This window comes from Dinoponera quadriceps, unplaced genomic scaffold (genome assembly GCF_001313825.1).
Source record: "Dinoponera quadriceps isolate SergipeBrazil2010 unplaced genomic scaffold, ASM131382v1 scaffold2094, whole genome shotgun sequence".
NCBI classification, from domain to species: domain Eukaryota; kingdom Metazoa; phylum Arthropoda; class Insecta; order Hymenoptera; family Formicidae; genus Dinoponera; species Dinoponera quadriceps.
In genome coordinates this window covers 29,509-52,308 of record NW_014557105.1, presented here as the reverse complement: position 1 = coordinate 52,308, position 22,800 = coordinate 29,509, and the positions used below count along the sequence as shown (strand labels likewise).

The following is a 22,800-nucleotide window of genomic DNA, read 5'->3' as shown; positions in this document are numbered from 1 at the left end:
CGGCGCAATATGGCGGCGCGCGAGTGGCCAGCGCCGCGGTGGCGGCCTCTGGCGCGGCGACGTGCGCACTCGGAGACGAAGCGTCCAGCAGCGCCTGGCTTGTGATTCGCTGGTAACGACCGGGGTGGCTAGAGAGAGAGAAAGAGAGAGAATCGTGCTTCGCGGATACGGCCGCACACGCACGCACGCACGTATCGTAGCGCGCTACGAGTACGCACGAGACAGCCGAGCGAGCGAGAAACGAGTGAGAGAGAAAGAGAAAGAGAGAAAGAACGAGTGAGTGAGTATGCCGGTCGTATGCTGCAACGCCGGCGAGGAAGTGATCGTGTCATTCAGCGTCAAGGCTCCGCGCGCGTCCTCGACTATCCCGCGGATCGCATCCCCGGCGCATTCCGGAACGTTCTTCGTCTCGTGAAAGTGTGGTTAGAATTGCGTTTTTTGTTCGCCCGGCCGCGCCATCTGTCGTCGCGTCAATCTGACAGAGGCGACGGCGGTCGTGCGCTCAGTTACGGTGAAGGCGATTGGAGCTCGTGTGCCTCCACGGTGGAGACGGGCGATCGGCTGTTTACAAGCGCGTACGAGCCACGAAACGTGTTCAGCGCCGTGGCGCACGTCCCTTAGCTCGCCGTGGACGATTGTCGGCGGCGTCCAGGCCGAGAAGTTCGCGAACGGCCGGCTCATCGCTCATCCTCCGTCACGTAGCTGGCTGGCGAACGGCCGACATGGCGGCGCGCCGATGAACCAATCGCAGCGCCGCTCTCACCGGCCTCAACCAACGACCGACGACGACGACTACGTCGCCATCGTGCGGCCAGAGACGCTTCCGCCGCGTCGTCACTCACTTGCCGTCGAATTCGACGGGCGGTTTTTTTCGCGCACGCTGCGCCCGAGAGATTCACGTACGAAGGTGAGCTTCCGCGACGAGACCAGCGGTAACGGTCGCCGGGCGGAGGTGCGCCCGTGCTAAGCACGCGCATACATACACACACACACACACACACGCACCACCACACGCACGGACGCGCGCGCGCGCGGAATCCCGGTCCGCGTCGCGGCCGATTGTGTTTGGTCACGTGACCGTGGGGCTACCGTGGGCCGAGAAATGGCGCAAAGATCGGAGTGCGGACACGGGATCCATTTCGTTGCCGCGGCGATGTCACTCGTGTTTGTTTACAAGCGCGCGAGCACGCGCGCCACGTGCTGAACAGTGAGGAGGCGGCGGCGAGGAGAGGCGCGGAGAGGACGGGAGAGGAGAAGAGAGTAGGGTAAAGTAGAACGGACGAGGAAATAGGCGAAGAGAGGAGAGGAGGAGAAGCGTGCGAGATCGGCAGGTAGGCTCTCCTCGGAGTAGAGAGCGAGCGAGTGAGCGAGAGAGAGAGAGTGAGAGAGATAGATAGATAGAGAGAGGGGGAGGGCGAGTGACACACGGAGGCCCCACGAGGACCGTGGGTGCTCGAGAAAGGAGGTTGGCGGCGAGCACGACCACGGGGACGACCACGTCGGCCGCAACGGACGACAACAATGACGGGGAGAGGCTCGAAGAGACGGGGGCGGCCGCCCAAGTCTGTGGTGATGGAGCGGCCGAAGAAGTTTCAGTATCACCTCATGAAGAAGCCCAAATACCTGCAGAACCGGACAGTAAGCGGTGCTGAGACACCGGGTTCGCAGCCGAGCACGCCCACGGCGTCGCGGCCGACCTCGCCATCGGTGGAGAGTGAGGAGAACAGCAACAAGCGCAGCACACGGACGCGGAAGTCGCGCAGCCAACGCGACCGGCATTCCCGCAAGGGCGGTCACAGCGGGTCTGGTGGTGGTGGTGGCGGTGCTTACCAGCGGCGTGGCTACAACCCCAATGTGGACTACGGTGACTCGGAGTATCATTACGGCTCCGACTTCGGTGACGAGTCGAGCGAGAAGAGCGAGCCCGAGGAGGAGCTGCAGAGCGACGTCGATTCCTCTGAGAGTATGGAGGAACCGGATCCGTCGAGCGACAGCGATTTCTCCCTGTCCAGTTACAGCACCACCAGCGGCACACCGCGCAAGGCTCTGCTCATCCAGCAAAGACCACCTAGTCCGGAGCCGTTGTGGCTGCAGAACCGGGATCTGCCATCGTTGATCCTGCCCAAGTCCTCCGACGACCTGCTGGTGCCCAAGGAGCTAGTGATGCCGTCGTTGTCCGTCTACGAAGTGTTCCGCCACTACCGCACCCTCGTGCGACTATCTTCCTTTCGCTTCGAGGACTTTTGCGCAGCCCTCATGTGTGAGGACCAGACCAACCTGTTGGCTGAGATTCACATCATGCTGATCAAGGCGCTACTGAGAGAAGAGGACTCGCAGCAGACCCATTTCGGGCCGTTGGATCAGAAAGACTCGGTGAACGTCAGCTTGTACTTCGTCGACTCCATGACTTGGCCGGAGGTGTTGCGCTCTTACGTGGAAAGCGACAAGAGCTACGATCAGAGTATTCTGCAAATACTCACCACCACTGAGTATCCGTTTACTGCCATTGAAGACAGAATTAAGGTTCTGCAGTTCTTGACAGATCAGTTTTTAATCACCAATCCGGTGAGGGAGGATCTGTTGCATGAAGGTATGCTGATACGTTAGTAAGTGTTGTGATGAACATGATATTGAGAAATGCTGTAATAGTTGATAGTAAATAGTGCCTAACAAGTTGCGATAGCATGATGGTTGTAACAAACACAGTTAGATCATGTTATCCCTAAGTGTAGTTGCATCAACACGGAGAGAGAGCGCTTTGTGTCCGTGCTGATGTTTGATTTGGATATTAGCACTGAGATTGTGATCATGAAATGGCCATAGTTACATAGGAAGGATTCAACCTACAAAATTGTTGAAATTTGACTACTTAGGCAGTCTGTACATCTTTCTCGATAAAACAAAAAGATCTGAGCCTTATAGGTGACTAAAAAACAATTTTTATTCTCTATTAGTTGTCCAATTTTTCACTAGTAATCTTTTTTTACCTTACCTATTTTTAATTGGTTAATTATTGAATTAAGCTTGTCAATGAATACTCTTAAAGAGAGGAAAATGGATCATGCTTGACTTCTTGAACGATTATGTGAAGAATCTCAGTGCTACTTTTGAATCATGTATCAAACTTTTATCTTCATTTTTCTCGGGACGTACTCAATCTGGATTGTATTCTTCTTGCGTAACTACGGTCAAGTGGTTTGAATTAGTTTCATTTCTGGGAATGCGATTTGGATTAACTTCACGGAATTGCGCCAAATTTTGTAGATACACGATACATATTTAGATACATACACCGACAACTAAGGGTATGTATTACAAGAGAGCAAAGTGAAAAGCACCATATTGTATTGCAGGGAGTATGCACTACGACGACCATTGTCGAGTGTGTCACCGTTTGGGTGATCTGTTGTGCTGCGAGACCTGTCCGGCGGTGTTTCACTTGGAATGCGTCGAACCACCGCTAGTGGATGTGCCCACCGAGGATTGGCAATGCAGCACGTGCAAGGCGCACAAAGTGACAGGTGTCGTGGATTGTATCCCCGACGTCGAGAAGAACGGATCGTTGTGTAGGCAGGAGCACTTAGGATTCGACAGACACGGCAGAAAGTATTGGTTTCTCGCGAGGAGAGTCTTCGTGTAAGACACATTTTGATGTTCTTTTTTCCGGGATCCTATATATATTTTAGGGGAGCACGAGTGTGGCATAGTAGACAGCGCACTGGTCTCTAAGAAGAGGTCCCGGGTTCGTTTCCCGGTAAAACCAAAATATTTCCGTACACACTCGTGTCTCCTCCCCGATGGTTTGGCAAGCCAACGAAGAGAGAGTATCTTTGCCACGAAAACGAATTTGTTGATTATTACGTTTTATTTCGCCGCGATTTATACGTTTCACGAAGCATTTTATTTATTTATTGTGATTTTACTTTTCCAGCGAGAGCGAAGATGGCGAAGTGTGGTATTACAGCACGTCGTTGCAACTGGAGGAACTGATGCTCGTGTTGGATCAGAACGAAATGGAAGTCGCGCTTTGTCGCGAGTTATCGGACTACAAGGACGAAATTGTCCGCCAAATGGACCTCACGGAATCCATCACGAATCAGTTTAAGGGAAACAAAAAGTCGTATCTGGAAGTAGAAAATGGTAAGAGCGATTTTCCTCGATCAGTCGTTATCTCTCGTGTTTCTTTCGATTGGTGGTTTATCTGTCCATTAGTGGTGCATCAAAGAGGCCACTAATAAATTTTTAATATATATCAAAATTATATTCCTACACATTTATTTCATTACTTAAATAATAAATGTTAATTTGAAACGAAGTTGAGGTAAACATATCTACACAGTATTACGAAGATATTTGTTTTTTTTTTACATTTCTTATTAATGCTATATTTATTCATCAGTTGTCTAATAGAAATACACAAATGATAGAAAGAGATATATAAGTGATTAAATATATGCATAGATTTCAAGTATTACTATAAGTCGTGAATTTTATACTGCTATATTTTCAAAACAAAATTGTTAATAATCTTGAAATTTGTTTTTATAATATCCGCATGTTACTTTTTAACACTATAATAATTCTTCATTGAAATCTTATTTTTAGTTTGAAAGATATTAAAAGTAGAAATTAAAAATAGCGTGCTAATCTCAAGGAACACATGAAAAAAAAATGTCAACTTTAGTTACAAATATTTCAGCTCTTCAATCGATCGATCTTCTTTTAATCATATAAAGTAGTGTGAGTTGGATAATATTTCAACATATAGATTCATTTTTAATTTCTTCCAGAATTTATTTATTATTTCGAGGCAACACGTTCTTAACGCACCGACTGTTACTTGCCACTGTCGACTTGTTTCAAAACCAAGTATGTTCTAAAAAAAACTTCACACTCTTTCAGGCAACATCCAGAAAATACAGAAGGAACGACATGAGAAGCAGGAGAAAGAGGAGGAAGAGAAGAAAGAGAAACAGAGGCAGGAAGCCGAGGAGATGATACGCAGGATGCACGAGGATACAGATTCCCTCGAAGGTCGCCTGGCAGCTGTGACGGAGCAACAGAAAGACTCGAAGACGCCGGCAACGGCCGATGAGTCGACTGTGCAAGTACCTGATGTGGTCAGTGAAACTGTCGAGGTTGATGCGGACACGTCGGCCTCGGTGATCATGACGCCGAGCACGGACAAGGCCGCGAAGACCAGCACTTCCACATCGTCGTCCGAAGATGTCGACGAAGAGATGTTGGAAGGTGAGGAAGGCATCACAAAGATCGGCAAGGACGGTGAGTCATGAGATATATGTATAATCAGACCGTAATAAAAGCCTGCGATAATTCGGAACGAGATGTCTGTTCGCAGTTACCGTGTAATTGCATCGCACACAGCGAAGAAACTTAAACGGTCTCTCTCTCTCTCTCTCCCTCTCTCTCTCTCTCTCTCTCTCTCTTACACGAAATGTCTTTATTCCATTCAACTTCGTCCTGACGATCAGTTGTATTTCTCTCCCACGACCAAATGCCGTTCTCTATTCCTTAGGTAAGAAACACACGATCGTGACGAGATCGAAGACTGGTTCGCTACAGCCGCGCACCTTCAACATGGACGACCTGAAACGACGCAGCACGGCGCCGTTGTCGAAGGAGGAGCTTGAGAAGCTGGACAAGAGCGCGAAGGACAACACCGCCGAGGCCGACGGTAGCACGCGGCTGACCCGGCAGAAGGCCCACCAGATCGCCTCCGGCACACATCTGTTCAAGCTGGGCATGGACAACAACTTCAAGACCTACGTGAACCAGTACAGCACGAATCCGATCGCCCTGAACAAGATGCAGCGGAACGAGGAGCGCGACAAGAAGCGTCACCTGTCGCACAAGTTCTCCCTCACGCAAGCGTCCGAATTCAAGTGGGTGGGAAGTTTGACCGGCACACGCGCCTTGTTGGTCAGCACCCTGCGTCAGACAATACTGCAGCTCGAAAGCAACATCCAGGCGCCGTTCATGCACTCGAACTGGCCGCTGCTGCGGAAACCGTGGACTTCGGCAGTCGGCGCCTGCGTGAATCCCCGCGACTTCGCGCGCGCTCTCATCGTGCTGCAGGCGTGTATCAAGTCCGTAGTGTTCGCCAGCGTCTGGCACGACCAACTTGGCCACGTGAAGCTGCAACGCGTGACCGCCACCGAGCGTGAGGAGAAGAAGCGACAGGACAAGAAGGAGAAGAAGGAGAAAGAGGACGAGGAGGAGCGCAACCGGTTGTTCAACTTCGTCAAATACACCCTCGGCCTCAAGCATCAGGTGTGGAAGCAGAAGGGCGAAGAGTACCGGGTGCACGGTCAAGGCGGCTGGCTCTGGGTGTCGGCCAGTCGTCGTTACCGCTACTCCGAGATGTCGAAGCACGGCCTGCGCGCCGGCCCGCAGAAGATCATGGTGCAGATACGCGATCAGACCGGCGTCAAGATGCTCGCGCTCGATCCGTCCACCTACGAGTTCCTCATGCGGGATTATTGCCCTTCCAACACGGAGAACAGCGTCGTGAAGCAGGAAATCAAGGACGAGAAAAAGGAGAACGGCGACGCGGGTAACGCGATCAAGCAAGAGTTCAAGGTCGACGGTATGAAAAAGGAGCCTACTGTGACCGACGACGATGCAGCGAGTTCTTCTCCAGCTGCCTCCTCCTCCTCCTCCTCGGTGCCGTCGGTGAAAACGGAACCCCAGTCGATCAAGCAAGAGACGAAGACGAATCTGCCGCGTATGTACCTCTCGATTTTCTGATATGCTCCTCTAAAGCTTCTCTTCTAAGGCTGAGTGTGCGCTGAATGAGCGAGAAGCAAGTTTCTGTTGTTTTCAATTTCAAGTATGGGGGTCACACTCACTTTTCTCACTCTTCTTCGTTTATTTAGAAATATTTTACTTTTTCTCACTTTTAAGGGAAGGAATTTCACTCTTCTCGCTTTTCTCTTGAACTTTTTCACGAAAAAGTCGATTGCAAGGAATCGTGTGTGTGTGTATTCGATAACTTGGCTTCTTTAAAGATGAAACAAAAGATTCAGAGAAGATAGAATGTAATAATATAGTGACAACGTAATGTTCATAAAGTGAAAAACTGATTTTACTTTCGAGTCGATCGATTTTCTTATAAGGCGGTTTATCAAAGAAAGTTCGTGCGTGTTTAGATGCGAACCTACGTGTTCATATTAAATACTCGCTATTCATTCATTAGTCGTTCGCTCATCCTTCAGTTTTAGCCGGTGTGAAAATCGAGAAAGTTTACACTCCGATCACCGAGTTCGACGAGCTCGACATCACCAAGGCGCTAACCACCACGGGAAGGCTGTATTACCCGAAAATTGCCAAGAAGACGAGGATCGACGATTTCTTGGCGCGTAGAACGCATTTGAAGACCTTAGAGGAGAGGAAATTGCTACAGTCTGTGAGTACACTTTGTATTTTCACGATGTGGATATCATTCGTACGTATTGCTCAAGCATCTTCTCAGTGTGAATAAAACTTGAGAAATCAAAGTGAATAATTCACTCTTGACGTAATATTATGCAAGGCCGGACCTACAATAGGTATAGTAAACCTTAAGTTGCAAGAAATTAACTAATCAGTTATTTTCCTCACGTTCGATTGTGATTGTGTTCAATTTCTTACGGCTTAAAGTTTGCTATGCCTATTTTAAGTTACGCTTATGTATACAAACGTTGTGATATACAATGTGACGTCGAAAATGAATTTCGAACTATGATTTCTCAAATTTCGCTCGTGCCAAAAATTTCTTACGTTCGACTCTCACAGGCTTTCCCTCCTTCGACATTATGATATTTCACTTTTTTTTTTAATTGGTATTTTCCTCCCCTTTTCACCAATGAAATTTTAATCAGAGAAGAAACCAGGAGAATTTTTCATAATTTATATTTATACATTGGAGCCATTAAATGCTTCATATACGAAGTTCTCCTTCATTCGAAACTATAGAAAATATTCACTTCTGTTTCAAACTTATAAATAGGCCCCTTAATATTGCCACTGAAAATCCGGAATTCTACGGACCAACTATCTCTATTAAAGTACCTTTCTTACCGGTTGCGTAAAAATCTCCTTTCACACAGGAAAAATCCAAGGAACTCGCGAGTCAAGCGTCGAGTCAGAAGGCGAGCGCCGACGGCGACACCGAGGGTGGCGACGTGGAGAATCACGCGGAGAACGCGGTCGGCGGCGGAGAAGGCACCCTGCAGGGTCTGTTGAGCGACAAGTCGTCGGCGAACAAGACCGTCGTCTCCTCGTCGACGAAGGAGATATTGCCGACGATCAACAAGCACATTCAGCAACTGCGCGCTCGGTACGCGGAGCTGTTGAAGGTCTGCAAGGACATGAGCTGTTATTCGCGCTACTGCAACATGACGCCGTCGGCGAAGAACAACGTCGCGGTGACGAAGGGCTCCGCATGCAGCTGTTACTCACCGCTGTGTATGGAGAAGGCGCGACTGAAGAGCGACATAATCGTGTTACTGCGCAAGGCGAACGCTTTGAACAACAATCAGTCCCTCGCTGTCAACACGTCGTCCTCGTCGCCGCAGAGCGTCGTGAAGACTGAGGCCGTCGAGGAGCCGAAAGACACGGTCAAGCGCGACCTGGAATCTGCGCTGGTGACTCAGTACGAGAAGAAGTTGAAGCGCTCCGTTAGTCCGCACACGAAGCTCGTCAGTCCGCTCAAGGTGAGCCCAAGCGCGGAGGACACGATGGTCGACGTGATGACCACGACGACGACCACGACCAGCAACATCTCGGTCGTTACGACGACGACGACGACGACGACGACAACGACATCGATGAAGAGCGCGAATGGCGTGGTGCAGCAGGAGCGTTCGACGACTCGCAATTCCGTCACGGTCTCCTCCACGGAGACCAACATGATCAGCGACACGACGAGCAACGGCTTGAAGACGAAGGTGATAGTGAACCGCCGGGGTAGGACCGTGCAACGGTGCGCGTACCGCAAAGAGTTGAACGCGGACGGCAGCGAGAAGATCTACACGGCTACGTCGACGCAAGGCAGGATCTACCTGAAGAAGATGGCGATGACCGAGCGGAAGAAGAAGCGCACGCCGGTCAAGTATCCTCTCTGCTCCACATTCTGCACGAAGAACAAGCATCGCAGCATACTGGTGTTGCCGCAGCACGAGCTGAGGAAGCTGTCGCGGATGGGCGGCCGTATGCCGGTGCAAGGCTTCCACCATCAGGCCAAGGCGAACCTGTCGGTCTGGCCGTACCCTTGTCCGAGGCCGCTCTTCAAGACTTGCTGGCTGTACCGCACGGTCGGCCTCAAGTCCTTGGCCGCCGCCGCGATCCAATTGCGCATACTTTGGTCGTGTCTGCGGTGGGACGACATGGCCGCCAAGCCACTCTCGTCTGACGGCAAGAGCCAAATCACCACCGACACGGAGCTCGTCACCCTCGAGATACTCGAGCATCGCCATGTCGGACAGTTCCTGGATCGCACCCAATACATGCGCCGTAAAGTTGTAATACCGCTGGAACTGCCGAAGCAGGTTCGAGGTAATTTGTCTGATTATATTAATATGATTAATTACGAGATGATGCCATTTTCATTCCGAGGTAATCTAATCAATTCCAGATATAATTGAAGATATATATGAGTATATTTTTATATATGAGAAATATATATATATATATATACTTACGTTATATATCTTTACTGTGATATATATAAAAATATAAAATTAAAAATATAATTATACGAAATACTACTACATGAAAGAAATTCATATCACACATGAAAACTTCGCAGAAGTGACGTCCATACGAAGCGGTCTGAGGAAACGAAAGCGTCCGGAATCGCCGCAGAGCACCGAGCCGCAAGTCACCGTGGAGTGGGTCGACGAGGACAAACTGGAGCTGTGGGAGATCAAGCAGTACGGCGACAGGTATATACGTCGTAGGACGGATTTTTGACGATGCGTTTGAACGTTTCATGATTTTCGAAACCGCATGCTGTTTTTGCGTCTCTAACTTTCGTGTGAAATCGTTCTCTCTCAAACATCTCCTCCTTCATCTCTACTCGCGAATTCTACACCGTCGGTCGACCTTCTCATCGAAGTTCGGTTCGCGATTTCGGATTAACGAGTGCCGAAGTGTCAAATTGTCCGTTAGTTCTCAAAAGTAAAAGAACTATTCGGTAATAATTATTTCGTGTTATTTTCTTTTTTTTTTGTTCTTATTATTTTGGTTTTCTCGGTGGTAAAATTTTCTCTCCGATCCTGTTTAATATAACTTAACGTGCAACGGTAATATATTAACTCACGATGCAACATAACATCTCTCATACCAGTATTTTGCAGATTTTATAACGAATTCGGACGAATTGAAAAACAAAACATAAGTCGAAAGTATAGGTCTCGCTTCTACCTTCCTCGAGTTTTCCATTCAAAGTACCGTTCCGTTCCGTGCGGCACGTGTCTCTGCTCACGCTTCCCAGGTTCACGCGAAGACAACGACGACGGTGTCCTCGCGCGAAACTATTGTCTTCAAGGACTTAACATTTCTGCTTGCTCCGTCTTGTTTGTTCCCTCTTTTTTCCTCCCTTCCCTCCCCTCCCCCCCTCTTTCTCCTTTATCTCTTTCTCTTTCACCAGCCGAACTAACCCTCCGCTTTGGTGTGTGTCCTGTCTCCAGGTTAGAGAAGGCTAATGCCCAGATTATTACTAGGAGTCGTTCGGGAGTGCCTCAGCCGGTAATCGTGAGCGGTAGCAGAACGTCTTCGACCACCTCGAGCACGACCGGTCTGGGCGATCAGCTTGTGAGCGGGAAAGCGACGCCGGAGGAGATCAAGGAGAAGATGGAGCAGCAGCTGCGCATGCAGCGGGCGGCTCATCAGCAGAAACGTGCCCTGGAAACCCTCAAGAGCCCCGCAAATTCAACCTCGCCGTCCGCTCAACTGGTGAAAGTTACGGCGAATTCCTCTCACGGTAAGCTCGAATGATCGTTGTCGCGACAAGTGAGAAACAGCGAGGAAGAAATGTAAGCGTTAACGTTGTATTTTATCTCTCAAACACCGAGTAAGATGAATTGTTTTAATATTCTCACTTTTTCTCTTCGCGTGTTTCAGACGGCACAGTTAAGTTGGTCTCGAAAGTCGCGATACCCGCGAGTCCAAACAGCGGGGCAAAGTCGCAGTTAACTTCTCTTCTCACCACCCCCACGCAGACCAAAATCCTCGGGACGCGGCGGATTTACATGACAAAGTGTAAGTGTCGTGCCGTTCATGCCCTTGTCCTCGAACGTGATGCGTAATTTTCAAGCTATCCATCACCTAGGAAACCGGGGATTCTCGGAGAATTTGTCTATGCCTGGAAAAATGAAGGAATTTCACTGAAAATCGGGGAATTCAACATTTTTGTCACAAGCCATATATTGTCGCATTATTCATTTGGACAAATATTTTGTGATTGAATTTTATTTAATAATATTTTCTTAACTAAGAATCATTAAAAAAATCAGAGTTTTTCGACTTAATTAATTTTAATTAATAAAGTATAGCAAGTTTTAGAGTCCTTAACATTTACTCAATGAAAGTGATTCTTAATTTTATTTTATGATTTATGAATGAAACGTTTATGAATGAAAACTATTAAGGACTTTGCACAATAAATATATTTGCGAAATATATTTGAAAATACTTGCATTTTATCTGGAATTTTTTTTTTCAATTTGAATATAAACACTTTGATTTTATACAATCTTCCTTCTTGATTTCAGCGGCTGATGGAACGACCAAAGTGGTGTCTGGCCCCACCAGCATCTTGCCGAAAACATCGCAGGGTCAGGCGTCGAATCAGCTGCAGTCTCTGATCAGAGTGGCACCAACGGGTAAGTTCACTCGAAACGTTTTCTCCGAAAGCCTCCCATCTGTTAGATTTCAATGACATGTCGATATTGCGAAATATCGTATTTAAGGTAATTGATCCGTGACAATACTGTTAGAGAGAGGTAATGATTAACACAACATGAAGAAGCTCGACAAATCTGTGCCAAATATTTATAAATATGATTTATGATGTACGGACTAAGCACATTGTAGTTGAGAGAATGTCAATCAAATTTACATAATGTTTAAAAAATCATGAAGAAATAATCGCTTTTCGTGCTTTGACGCATAAACTTTTGGCTAGGACTGCCTGTGTTAGGCATATGTTTGTGAATATATCGTACGCACCGATAAATACACGCTATTAGAGAAATAATCGTGACGTCGGGTCCTTCTATATTTTTTGCATTTTCTTATATCGATTAACAGNTAAAAAAAAAAAAAAAAAAAAAATGTCTAACCAAGAGGCAAAGGCAAATATAGCGCGTATAATATCGTATCGCCAAATCTTTACAGGTTAACTGTCATATACTTCAACTTCGTAATCGGAAATTGTGTGTACTTAACATATCAATTTCTGGACAACTAGATGGTCAGTGATCTTGTAATTTGTTATAACATTCCTACAAGTCTCTTTTATCGTCTTCTCGTTTTTCATTAAAGCCATAAAAGTAGTTTGGTTGCTAGAAACGTGATATTGCGGCAGACGTTTTCTCACCTGTGTAAATAGCGCTGCCAACTTTGACTTAGGATCTATCATAACCTTCTTCCCGTTTGCTTTACTTACCCGAGAAGTAATGAGAATGTCACACTTCCAGGTAACTCGCCGGTAGTGCAGCAGAGAGTGCAGATTCTGAGGGGGCCGGACGGCAAGTTACAGGTGCGCGGCTTGCTGCCTAGCCAGCAATTGGTTCAGATGCCAGATGGAAAGCTGCATGTGTTGAACGTAAACCCTCATGGTGGCACTCATCTCACGCAGTGCATCACGACGAATTCGACGACGCCTACGACCACCTTACAGGTAATACATTTAAGTGCTTTTCACAAATGAATGATGAAAATCGACGTATCTTGACTGTATGAGATTGATGATGGTTTGAAGTTTCATGTTTCTGTTTCCTCATGTGACACAAACTTACATGCTAAAACAACACAAACAGAAATGCATATACATCCATAGATAGTGATTCGTTTCCAATTAGATCTAGTGGAGCAACTCCGAAAGATACTCATCCTGTTCCATCTGAAAAAAATCATCACTTAAAACTGTATTAGATTATTATTGAAGATCAAGGATTCTAAATTAGAAATCGAGATCTCGTTCTTGACTCAGTTGATCGGATTCAGATTTTCAATAATCTGACAAGGTATTTACGTAAATATTCTTCTAATTAGAAGAACAGGATAGAGACATCCTTGGACACGCCTCGCTAGACCTAATGGCAATCATTCATGAGTGTAAACATATATAAACGAAATATTACAAAGTAGATAAACAAGTTGATACGAGTCAATATAACTGATACGAGTAATATTTCTCAGGCAAAGACCGTGGCTAGCACGCCCAAGACGGTATCTTCAGAAAACACCCCGACCAAGACCAGTCCGGTTAAAGCTACAACGAACTCGACGCAACAAGCGCAAACGCCACAGCAGGTGCAAGTTGTGCAGGCCGTTCAGCGCGTTAAAGGCGCGGCCGTGGCATTGGCACCTGGCACGCCGACTAACCAAGCAACGAAGAATGCCATAGTGGTCGCCAATCCCGGACAAACCGCACAGGTAATAAGTATTTCTGATTAAAAAAAAAATTGCAAAAGGAAATTATGTTGATTTTTACATATATGTATATATATGCACGCACATACACACGCGCGCCTATATCTGCATATTCTATTGTCAATTATGTGTTACAGATGATATCCACCGGCGGACAAGTGATAAGCGGCAATCAGATAGTCGTGACGAATGCGAACTTGGTGCAACAATTGGCGACTGGTAAGGCCCAGTTGACAACGATTGGCGGCCATCAGGTTGTGATACGCGGCACACCCACGGGAAATCAGATCGTTCATCTTAACTCGGCGAACAGCGGTATCATTGTGAAAGGAGCCGTTACACCCACTAAACAACAGCAAGGTCAGTTGGTTGAATTATTGAGTTAAACTCGGTACTCAATACTCGAACAATTGATATTCTTAATCTTTAATGTGACGTTAAATAGTACGGTAGAATTTTTGCAGTGAATTAATGCAAAAGTTATACTTCAGAACTATAAGCATTATCAGATATGTATGTGTACACACACTTATAAATATATGTTTCACATGTTAATACAATTAAATATTATATAAATATATAATTGTATATATTTTCGTACAGTATACTTTTATATAGCTGCTTATATCTGCATATATTACATATATTACATATATTTACAAAACATGTAACTGATAACATAACGGTGATAGCGAATGGTGGTAACGGGAGAACTATATTTTTAGTTTTGCAAACTACGCAAACTTCAACGGCGGCTCAATCAACCGCAAGCACGAACGCGAGCGCGACGACGACCACCGCGACTTCCGCCGCTTCATTGACGACGACAACAAGCCAGAATTCTGCTTCAAACACAGCTCCACCTCAGGGGAGCGTAGAGGCATCCTTGCTAGCTGGTCAGCCGCCCGGCACGGTGATCAAATGCGTGACAGCGCAAATTCAGATGACTGAGGGTCCGCGAATTGTGCTGCAAGGTCTACAGGGTGCCGAGTTTACGTCGCAACAGTTGGCTATGGTTCAGCAGCAAGTGAAACAGCAACTTCTTAAAGGTTAGTGATGGAACTTAATGAAAATATCAGTTGGAGATACTTAACAAAATGCGAAATCAAGTACAAAATTTGTTTCTTTTTAACTATTTTCGCGCTTCAAAATATACAAATGCACATTGTTGGAACAAAATGTAATTTATAACTATATATATATATATATACAATGACTATATAAATAATAACAATCGAAAGCATTGTGTAGCTTAAAAGGTAGTTCGATGCTTTGGCGTTTCTCTATGTATGTTTGTATGGATTTCAGCACATGCGACAACCGGCAAGCAAGGCGTCTTGGGCCCTACAAAAATTTATTTAGCCGTTCAGCCAGTTCAGTCATCCAACAATCAACAACAGCAACAAGCTCAGACTTCCCAAGCTTCGTCGACGGCAACTGTTGCCACGACGTCAAGTCCAAAACAACAGCAGCAACAGTCTGTAATTTGTTCACCACCTGTCACTGGTACTTATTCTCTAATTCTTTATATCTTAAATTTTCCAAAAATGACGAAATTATTTTATACACATTTATATTCAGATATACAGAGCTTCCTATACATGTGTACACACACACACACACACACACACACACACACACACACACACACACACACACACACACACACACAGAGTATACATGTATATACATATACATATATTTATTACATATATTTATAACATATAGTCATTTTATTATATTTCTCCATACTTTTTCGTATATAAAATAAGTAGTTAATTATATGTAAATGTCCTCGCGAACGTATGCGATAAATTTAATTATAGAGCAATTACCGATATTTGCGTGCAATTTTATATAATTATATATATACACAAAATTATATGTGTAAAATGTTTATAAACACATATTTCTTTCCTTGTTTAGAATCACAAGGATCCACGGAAACCATTCCAGAACTTTCCCAGGTAGTAGCGACAAAGTCGGCAGACAAACCTAAAGTAGTCGTGCAACAAGTAGGACGTGTAACGAACGCGACTGAGGATGAGACGCAAAAAGCGAGCATAGCCAATGGTCAACAACCATCGTCGCAAAAGGACGGAAACGACTCGTCGACGAATAAATTCATACTTACGCCGGACTACATTCAGCAGAGTGAGTATAAACGAAATAATACAGTGAAAATATGAAAAACACAGCGCAAAGGATATTTTTAACGCTCAATCATTGATATATATTGTTACTTCAGAGAACTACCTGTATTTTTTAAGATACGTTGTGCGCGGAAAAGATTCTCATTAAGAGTGTCCTCGACGCGATAAGATTTTTCTCTTTGTCCCTGCATCGTGAGACTTTTCTCGCAAAAAGAAACATCCTCCCCCCCTCGAGGAGCAACGCTTTCATTCATACGTTTTCTTTGAATTTCAGCGATTAAAAACGCGTTGAAACAAGAGAACCTCAATCCCGAGATAGAGGAGAAGCTGTTACAGCTGCAACGGTATCAGGAGAAGCAGATGAAAGGTAGCGGCGTGGAGAATTCGGTGGCTGGTAATCAGACTCACAACTCGCCGGCCGCGACGACGCCGCGCCCGCCGTCGCGCAAACGGCCGGCGCCCTCGAACATTCCAGCGGCGGCGACGACGGCGACGACGACGCCTACGAGCGCGCAATCGTCCGGCGACGACAAAGACGACAAAGACTGGGTGGAGACACCACCCAGGAAAAGACCGGCGCCGAAGCAAGAAAATCGCGAGACACCAAAGTAAGAATCACACGTATGTAGCGCACGCACACACACATACACACATTCGTACGCATTATATGTATTAACATTCCACTCCCGTTTGTTCTCACTATTTTATTTATATTATCGTTTTCTTGCTGTTCTCACTTCTACCTGCTCGCTTATAAGATGTGGAAAGCAGCGCAGCTTCTCTTCTAGCAATTTTTATTCCCATTTGATAATTTATAGAATTTTTATAACTAGGTATTTTTTCGTAAATTTGTAGATATCCCCCGCTTCTATCCGTGTATATTTAGGGACTTGAAACTTTTTATACTTTTGTAAATTCTTGTAGGACGTTTTATTCGATAAAAATTTGTATAGGAATTGCTGGTATGTCACATATGACAACACACGTTAATGCAGACATGTAACGTGTACAAATAATTTCTATATTTAATGTATTTGATATATGTTCTTAGATACATTCTTAGATATTTCATCTTGACATAATTTTTAATATTTAGAGTATTTTTAATATTTAGAATATTTTTAATATTTAATATTTCGTGAGAACGTGTAAAAATTCGTTTTTCACGTATCAAGCATTATCGATCTCAAGTGTTAGATATAAATGTCAAATAATGCATGAAAGAAATTGGAATTGTTTGAATTTTTTAATAAAATGGTATGTCATAAGTAAGATCGATAATTATAATGATTATTAATCAATGTTCCAACCAGTTCTCTCGAATCTATATATACCGCCTTAACAATTAAGCTTGCAAAAATTTCTCTCCTAATCACTTGGATCTCCAGTTAAACCGCGTATTCGATGTCCGCTCGGACGCGTAGACAAATTAAATGCGTAGAAAAAGAAACATCCTGAATTATAAAATTAGATAGGTAATTAAGAATTCTCATGAAGGAAACGTTTAAGAAGAAGGTAATAAAACCACAAAATTTCGCTCCTAATCACTTGGATCCTCAGTTAAACCGCATATTCGATGTCCGCTCGGACGCGTAGACAAATTAAATGCGTAGAAAAAGAAACATCCTGAATTATAAAATTAAATAGATAATTAAGAATTCTTATGAAGGAAACGTTTAAGAAGAAGGTAATAAAATCACAAAAACCTGCATGAAAGATACACTGTATCGTTATGTTTCCGTTCTGTTATGTTCCGTTTAAGTCTTTAATATCGAGCTGTCTTGAAAATATACGGGGAAAACATATAAGAAGGAAATAATAAAATGAGAAAACTTGCATGAAAGATACGCCGTATCATCGTGTTTTTATATTGGTTAAGTGTACATCAAGTTTTTCTTGAAAATATAGCAGACCAGCAATAAAGTTTATCTCGTGTTTATTCCCGTCTTATTAATACTTAGATTAGCTCTAGATAGATTGGCTCTTTCGGGTTGGAAACCTGATTATCGAATGTGCACAAAAGGTTCGAAAGGGCACGAAAGGTGAAGTTGTCCGACTAGAGTGGGAGTCCGAAGAAAAGGACTAAATTTACTAAAGGACAATAACAAGATCCGGATCGGACGGTACTCGAAGTGCAATTTTTATTAATTTATTTCAGGAGAAATAATAAAGGAATTCGTAGCATTGTGCCCGTCAAATTATCGTTCCGCTTCTATTAATCCGCACAGACAATCTTATAAGCACTGAACGAACACTGAATATGCTTTCAAGTTGAAATGACGCTCACACGTGACGTTCATGTAAGAAAAACGGAACGCGTGGATTTTGGATGGCCATGTTTAACGGGATGCGGCCACCGAACGTTCGACAATTTTTCGGACGACCGATCGTATTTCGGGAAGAAGTAACTTTTCCGAATAATTAAAAGTTGAGAGAATATAAAGAGTTTTGTGATGAAAAAAAGAAAAAAAATCATCTGGTGAAAATATTTCAGCTAATTATCGAGAAAGTCCAATGTTTACACGAATAGGTGCTTTCCTATACCATCATTCTCGACAGATGTTCGTCTAAAAACGGTCCATCAAGGATCTAATGCTTTTTTAATGGAAATCCATCAATTATTTGCGAATGAAATGTTTATGATTCTGCCATTGATGCGGATAAAGAAGAAGAGAAACGCGTGCGCGCAATATAATTATCGTGTTACGAAAAAAAAAAATATATATATATATATATAAGAGAAATATAATCTAAAAGTACGTATTTCGCGAGTGAAAAATAAACAGAGCCAGTGCGAGATTGCGTGACACACAATATGTGTAAGAATGAGTTCAAAGAGCGAACATAGAAAAAAATGAGTTTATCAATAATTTCTTCAATAAACTTAACGGGTGAGTTTCCTCCCTCTTTTTACTTTTGTTTTCTTTTTTTTTTACTTACCCGGACTAGAAACTTAATGTTCTAATCCGTCAAGTATTGATATCTTATCCATACTATGTCAGCTTTTGAGAAATTTTTCAAAAACAATAAAAAAAGATTTATCATATAACTGTCATCTGTACATTGATAAATACATCACAATGTGGTGAAAATCCTTTTTATAAGAACTTACTCACTTTTACTAGTGTACGTTATCCAAATACTATCAATTAAGGGTGATGTGATGTAATTAAAACTGCGTCAAAATTATTTTCAGGGTGCCGAAGCTGTCAGAGGCATTGGACAACGAGACGTCGCCCAAGAACCGATCTGCGAAACAGAAGGACAGCCAAGAGCAGCGAAGAAAACAGCAGGTGCATTCGCGAATGCAGGTTTTGTTGTTCCGTCACAAAGAGCTTCTCAAAAAGGACATCCTCAAAAAAAGAGCCTTGCTCGAGAAAGAGCTCCAAATCGACATACAGGTAAACGCGATTGAGAATGAAGCTCGTCGTTAAAAATGTATACAACTGTATGAAAATAATCAGCTTCTCATGGATTCGTGAAATTGTTACCTTTTTGTTTATCATCGGAGGCAACTTGATTGATACAAATTAAAGAGAAGAAGAAAATAACAGCTGCAATTATATAATTTTGAAAATAACACAATTTCCGTCCTTGTAAGGCACAGTTTTGCATAACGTCGGTGGTTTGGCTGCCGAGAGGAGACACGAGCGTGTGAACATTCTTAACTCTGCCAAGCATCGAACTCGGGATCTTTATAGCACGGCGGACTAGCGCGCAGTTTGCTATGCCCACGCTCAGGACGGGACATAATATCGCTCTAATAATCGTTGCAGAAGGACCTGTCCGCGGAGCTCGCCACCAGGACGAAGGCAGAGAGGCACAAGCAGGATGAGGTGAAGGTCGGTAGCGCGAAACGCAAGGCGAACGCTCAAGTGGCGCAACAAGTGAGCCCGTCGTCCAATCGGAGTAGCGGTGGCAGCAGCAGGCCGAAGAAGCATAAGGCGCAAGGTAACAGCGCGACGCCGCCCGGAGGTTCCTCGGCCGCCGCGACCCGCATCAAGAAGGAGAAGCTGTATTGCTTGTGCAGAACCCCCTACGACGAGACCAAGTAAGACCGAGCGAGATTTTATAGCCGAATCAGTTGAACTGACGGAAAGTTGAGAAAGGACGAAAGGTTCGGCTTTCTCTCTCTCTCTCTCTCTCTCTCTCTCTCTCTCTCTCTCTCTGAGAAGTTCTCGCTGATCGCGAGAAGATTTTATATCGCAGTGTTAACTAGAATCGACGATTCTCGTTAGGATTCCTCGCCACAAATAGCGTCTTGTCCGATGACGTCAGAAGCGAGAAAACGTACGTCCAAAATTCCTGCGAAAAATGTCTCGAGATAAATAGATACATGTCCGTGATGTGACGCTTGTGATGGGTCGAGCGCACTTGTAAAATGTCCCGAGAACTTTTATTCCAGCAGTCGATAAATAACTATAGAATTAACATGAATTAACGCTATGTAAGTAACCTTATTTTTGGTGTAATTTTTCTTCTTAACCTATTTTATTTCTCTCATTTTGTGACGTTAATATATTATTTCATAGACGTCATTTGATTTCAATGTGTTTCGCGAAAAATTTCGGGCAATACGTTTCTCCGCTTCTGACATCCCAGGAAAGAAAGATTATATATAATCATAAAATTATATATGATTACATGTGGACATATATAGACATGGACATACATATAAATTCATATATAATCATTTTTTCCCGGCATCGTCGATCAAGTTGGCTGCGTCGAGGAGACAGGATTTTTAGTTTTCGAGAATGAGTATTGTAATATGCTATAATCGAGATCCTTTTTTTTTTGTTTCTCAAGATTTTACGTGGGCTGTGATCTGTGTAATAATTGGTTCCACGGTGACTGTGTGGGCATCACAGAGGAAATGAGCAAGTCTTTGTCAGAATTCGTGTGCACCGAATGCAGACACGCGAGGGACACGCAAGAACTGTATTGCCTGTGTAAACAGCCCTACGACGAATCTCAGTAAATTGATTATATCATTAATTATACAACGCACATGCTGCAGTGGATGGTACAACCGAGAAAAAGGAGCGCTTCGAGAACGTATATTCCAAATTATGCAAAAAGAAATATGAAGACAGTGGAATAAAAAATGCTTTTCTTCTTTCATGAGGATTCTCAAATTTTATCCCGCATTTTCTGTTTATTTTTGCGTAGACGTGATCGTCTTCTCGATTGTATCACTTATTGCAAAACAGTATAGTTAATAATATACAAGGCGTAATTGGTGCAGTTATTGTGATTTACGTAATTAATTAAATTTAACGATCTGACGAATTGAAATAACATGTCGTTTTTCTCCTTGCAGATTTTACATATGCTGTGACAAATGTCAAGACTGGTTTCATGGCCGGTGCGTCGGCATTCTTCAGTCAGAGGCAGACAATATCGACGAATATGTGTGTCCAAATTGCCAACGGAATTCCTCTGTTAATTTCGCTAACATGAAGAATCTAAATGCGAAGGACCTTGACCTTTTGAAAAAATTAATCAAACAGATACAGGTATGCTGCCGATTCCTTCACTGAAACGTCGCATGCTTAACTTAAAGAATCTGACTCCAAGCCTGTTTAGCCCAACGTTTAGTTATGTGATACTTAGTGTGCACAATTTGTCTGTTTCAGGCTCATAAAAGTGCATGGCCATTTATGGAACCTGTGGATCCCAATGAAGCACCCGATTACTACAAAGTGATAAAGGAACCAATGGGTAAGTATCATATCACTTTGATTGATATCACTTTGTGTGTATGTGTGTGCGACATCAATTTTATGTGTACCAATTTAATTAATCTTATATCTCCGATGTCTTGAATCTTAATCGATTTTTCAGCTCGAAAGAAAAGACGCGAAGTAAAGACACGTTTTATTTTCCTCAACGCTTTTCCTATATCAGAAACCTGTGTAGTAATTGAACGGAATTTTGTTTTTGTGTGATATATTTATTTTTATTTATTCAATTTATATTTATTCAATCGCATATTGTAACACGCTTTTGGGAATCCGTTAGGGCTGCGATTAATTATTTTGTCGTTTCGCAGACTTGCAAACCATTGAGTTGAGGATAAATGACCGTTCATACAAGAAGTTGAGCGAATTCATCGGTGATATGACAAAGATATTCGACAATTGCCGCTACTACAATCCGAAGGAGTCGCCGTTCTTCAAGTGTGCTGAATCCCTCGAGACTTACTTCGTACATAAAATTAAGAGTCTTAGGGAGAAGTTCTCCGAGGGAAAGTAGGCCGCAACGCAAATGGGACATTGTGTGAAAAAAAAAAAGAATGAAAGAAACTGTAAAACTTCGAATCGAAGTGATGAAAATGAAATGTGCACGAGAGAGGAGGAATATTGATACATACTGATTTAGTGCAGTGCCCTTCGGTGCGGAGAACGCGGACGAAAAGAAGAGGAAGACGGACGCGTCGGTTTGTGCCAGTACACGTAGACAAATCGAGAAAAAGAAAAGGGGGAGGAAAAAGAAACTGAGACTCTTGGGATTAGACTTAAGTGTGTATTAAAAATAAGAATGCGCGTGCGCACCGGTCTCCGCTATTTATTATAGTTGTGTGAACATTCTCGCCTAACCCACACCCCACGTCCCCCCCCCCCNACCCCCCCCCCCCGCCCCCCCCCCCCCTTTTGCCCCCTCTCCCCAGCGCAACGCAAATTTCGTTTTGTGCCGTATAAAATATAGTAAACCCTTGAAACTCGCGGTTGGCGAATTCGTTAGAATAATTTGCAAATAACGAATCCGTCGGTACCGTGTCGCCGTTGGTTCTGTCTGCGAAAGATCCTTCTTTGGCCTGTCGCTAAACGGAGGACAGAAGGAAGAGACACAATGGCACGATTGAGATTTCTTGGAATAATAATTACAAAAATTTGTAATTGTTATTCGAGATTGATAATAATTGTTCTCAGTTTAGAAGTATGAATCCCTTTCATTTGTTACGCAGTGAACTGTTTTTAATATG

The 22,800-nt window shown here is 44.0% G+C and overlaps 1 protein-coding gene across 3 annotated transcripts; it reads left to right on the top strand.

Annotated features, from left to right (window-relative positions):
- Positions 1 to 117: 117 nt before the first annotated feature.
- On the top strand, positions 118 to 22,381 carry LOC106748686 (nucleosome-remodeling factor subunit NURF301). 3 transcript variants are annotated; one of them, XM_014627470.1, is made up of 24 exons: positions 118 to 2,590; positions 3,354 to 3,636; positions 3,932 to 4,140; positions 4,903 to 5,250; positions 5,537 to 6,745; positions 7,236 to 7,426; positions 8,109 to 9,555; positions 9,809 to 9,944; positions 10,692 to 10,984; positions 11,125 to 11,262; positions 11,775 to 11,885; positions 12,702 to 12,904; positions 13,426 to 13,662; positions 13,797 to 14,019; positions 14,385 to 14,708; positions 14,968 to 15,165; positions 15,586 to 15,813; positions 16,087 to 16,420; positions 19,009 to 19,213; positions 19,589 to 19,863; positions 20,622 to 20,789; positions 21,136 to 21,331; positions 21,452 to 21,536; positions 21,868 to 22,381. In XM_014627470.1, the coding sequence occupies exons 1-24, from the start codon at positions 1,522 to 1,524 to the stop codon at positions 22,068 to 22,070; spliced, it is 8,313 nt and encodes a 2,770-aa protein (XP_014482956.1). In that variant the 5' UTR covers positions 118 to 1,521; the 3' UTR covers positions 22,071 to 22,381. The 3 variants fall into 3 exon arrangements, with proteins under 3 accessions (XP_014482956.1, XP_014482955.1, XP_014482954.1); XM_014627469.1 differs by having other exon boundaries at positions 4,903 to 5,283; positions 10,725 to 10,984; XM_014627468.1 differs by having other exon boundaries at positions 4,903 to 5,283.
- Positions 22,382 to 22,800: the final 419 nt, after the last annotated feature.

Excerpts from the sequence above, each read along its gene's own strand:
- LOC106748686 (XM_014627468.1), top strand. The coding sequence starts at position 1,522 with ATGACGGGGAGAGGCTCGAAGAGACGGGGGCGGCCGCCCAAGTCTGTG. Across the intron at positions 6,746-7,235 it reads GACGAAGACGAATCTGCCGC|TTTTAGCCGGTGTGAAAATC; the intron begins GTATGTACCTCT and ends CTCATCCTTCAG. Across the intron at positions 19,864-20,621 it reads ACCCCCTACGACGAGACCAA|ATTTTACGTGGGCTGTGATC; the intron begins GTAAGACCGAGC and ends TTGTTTCTCAAG.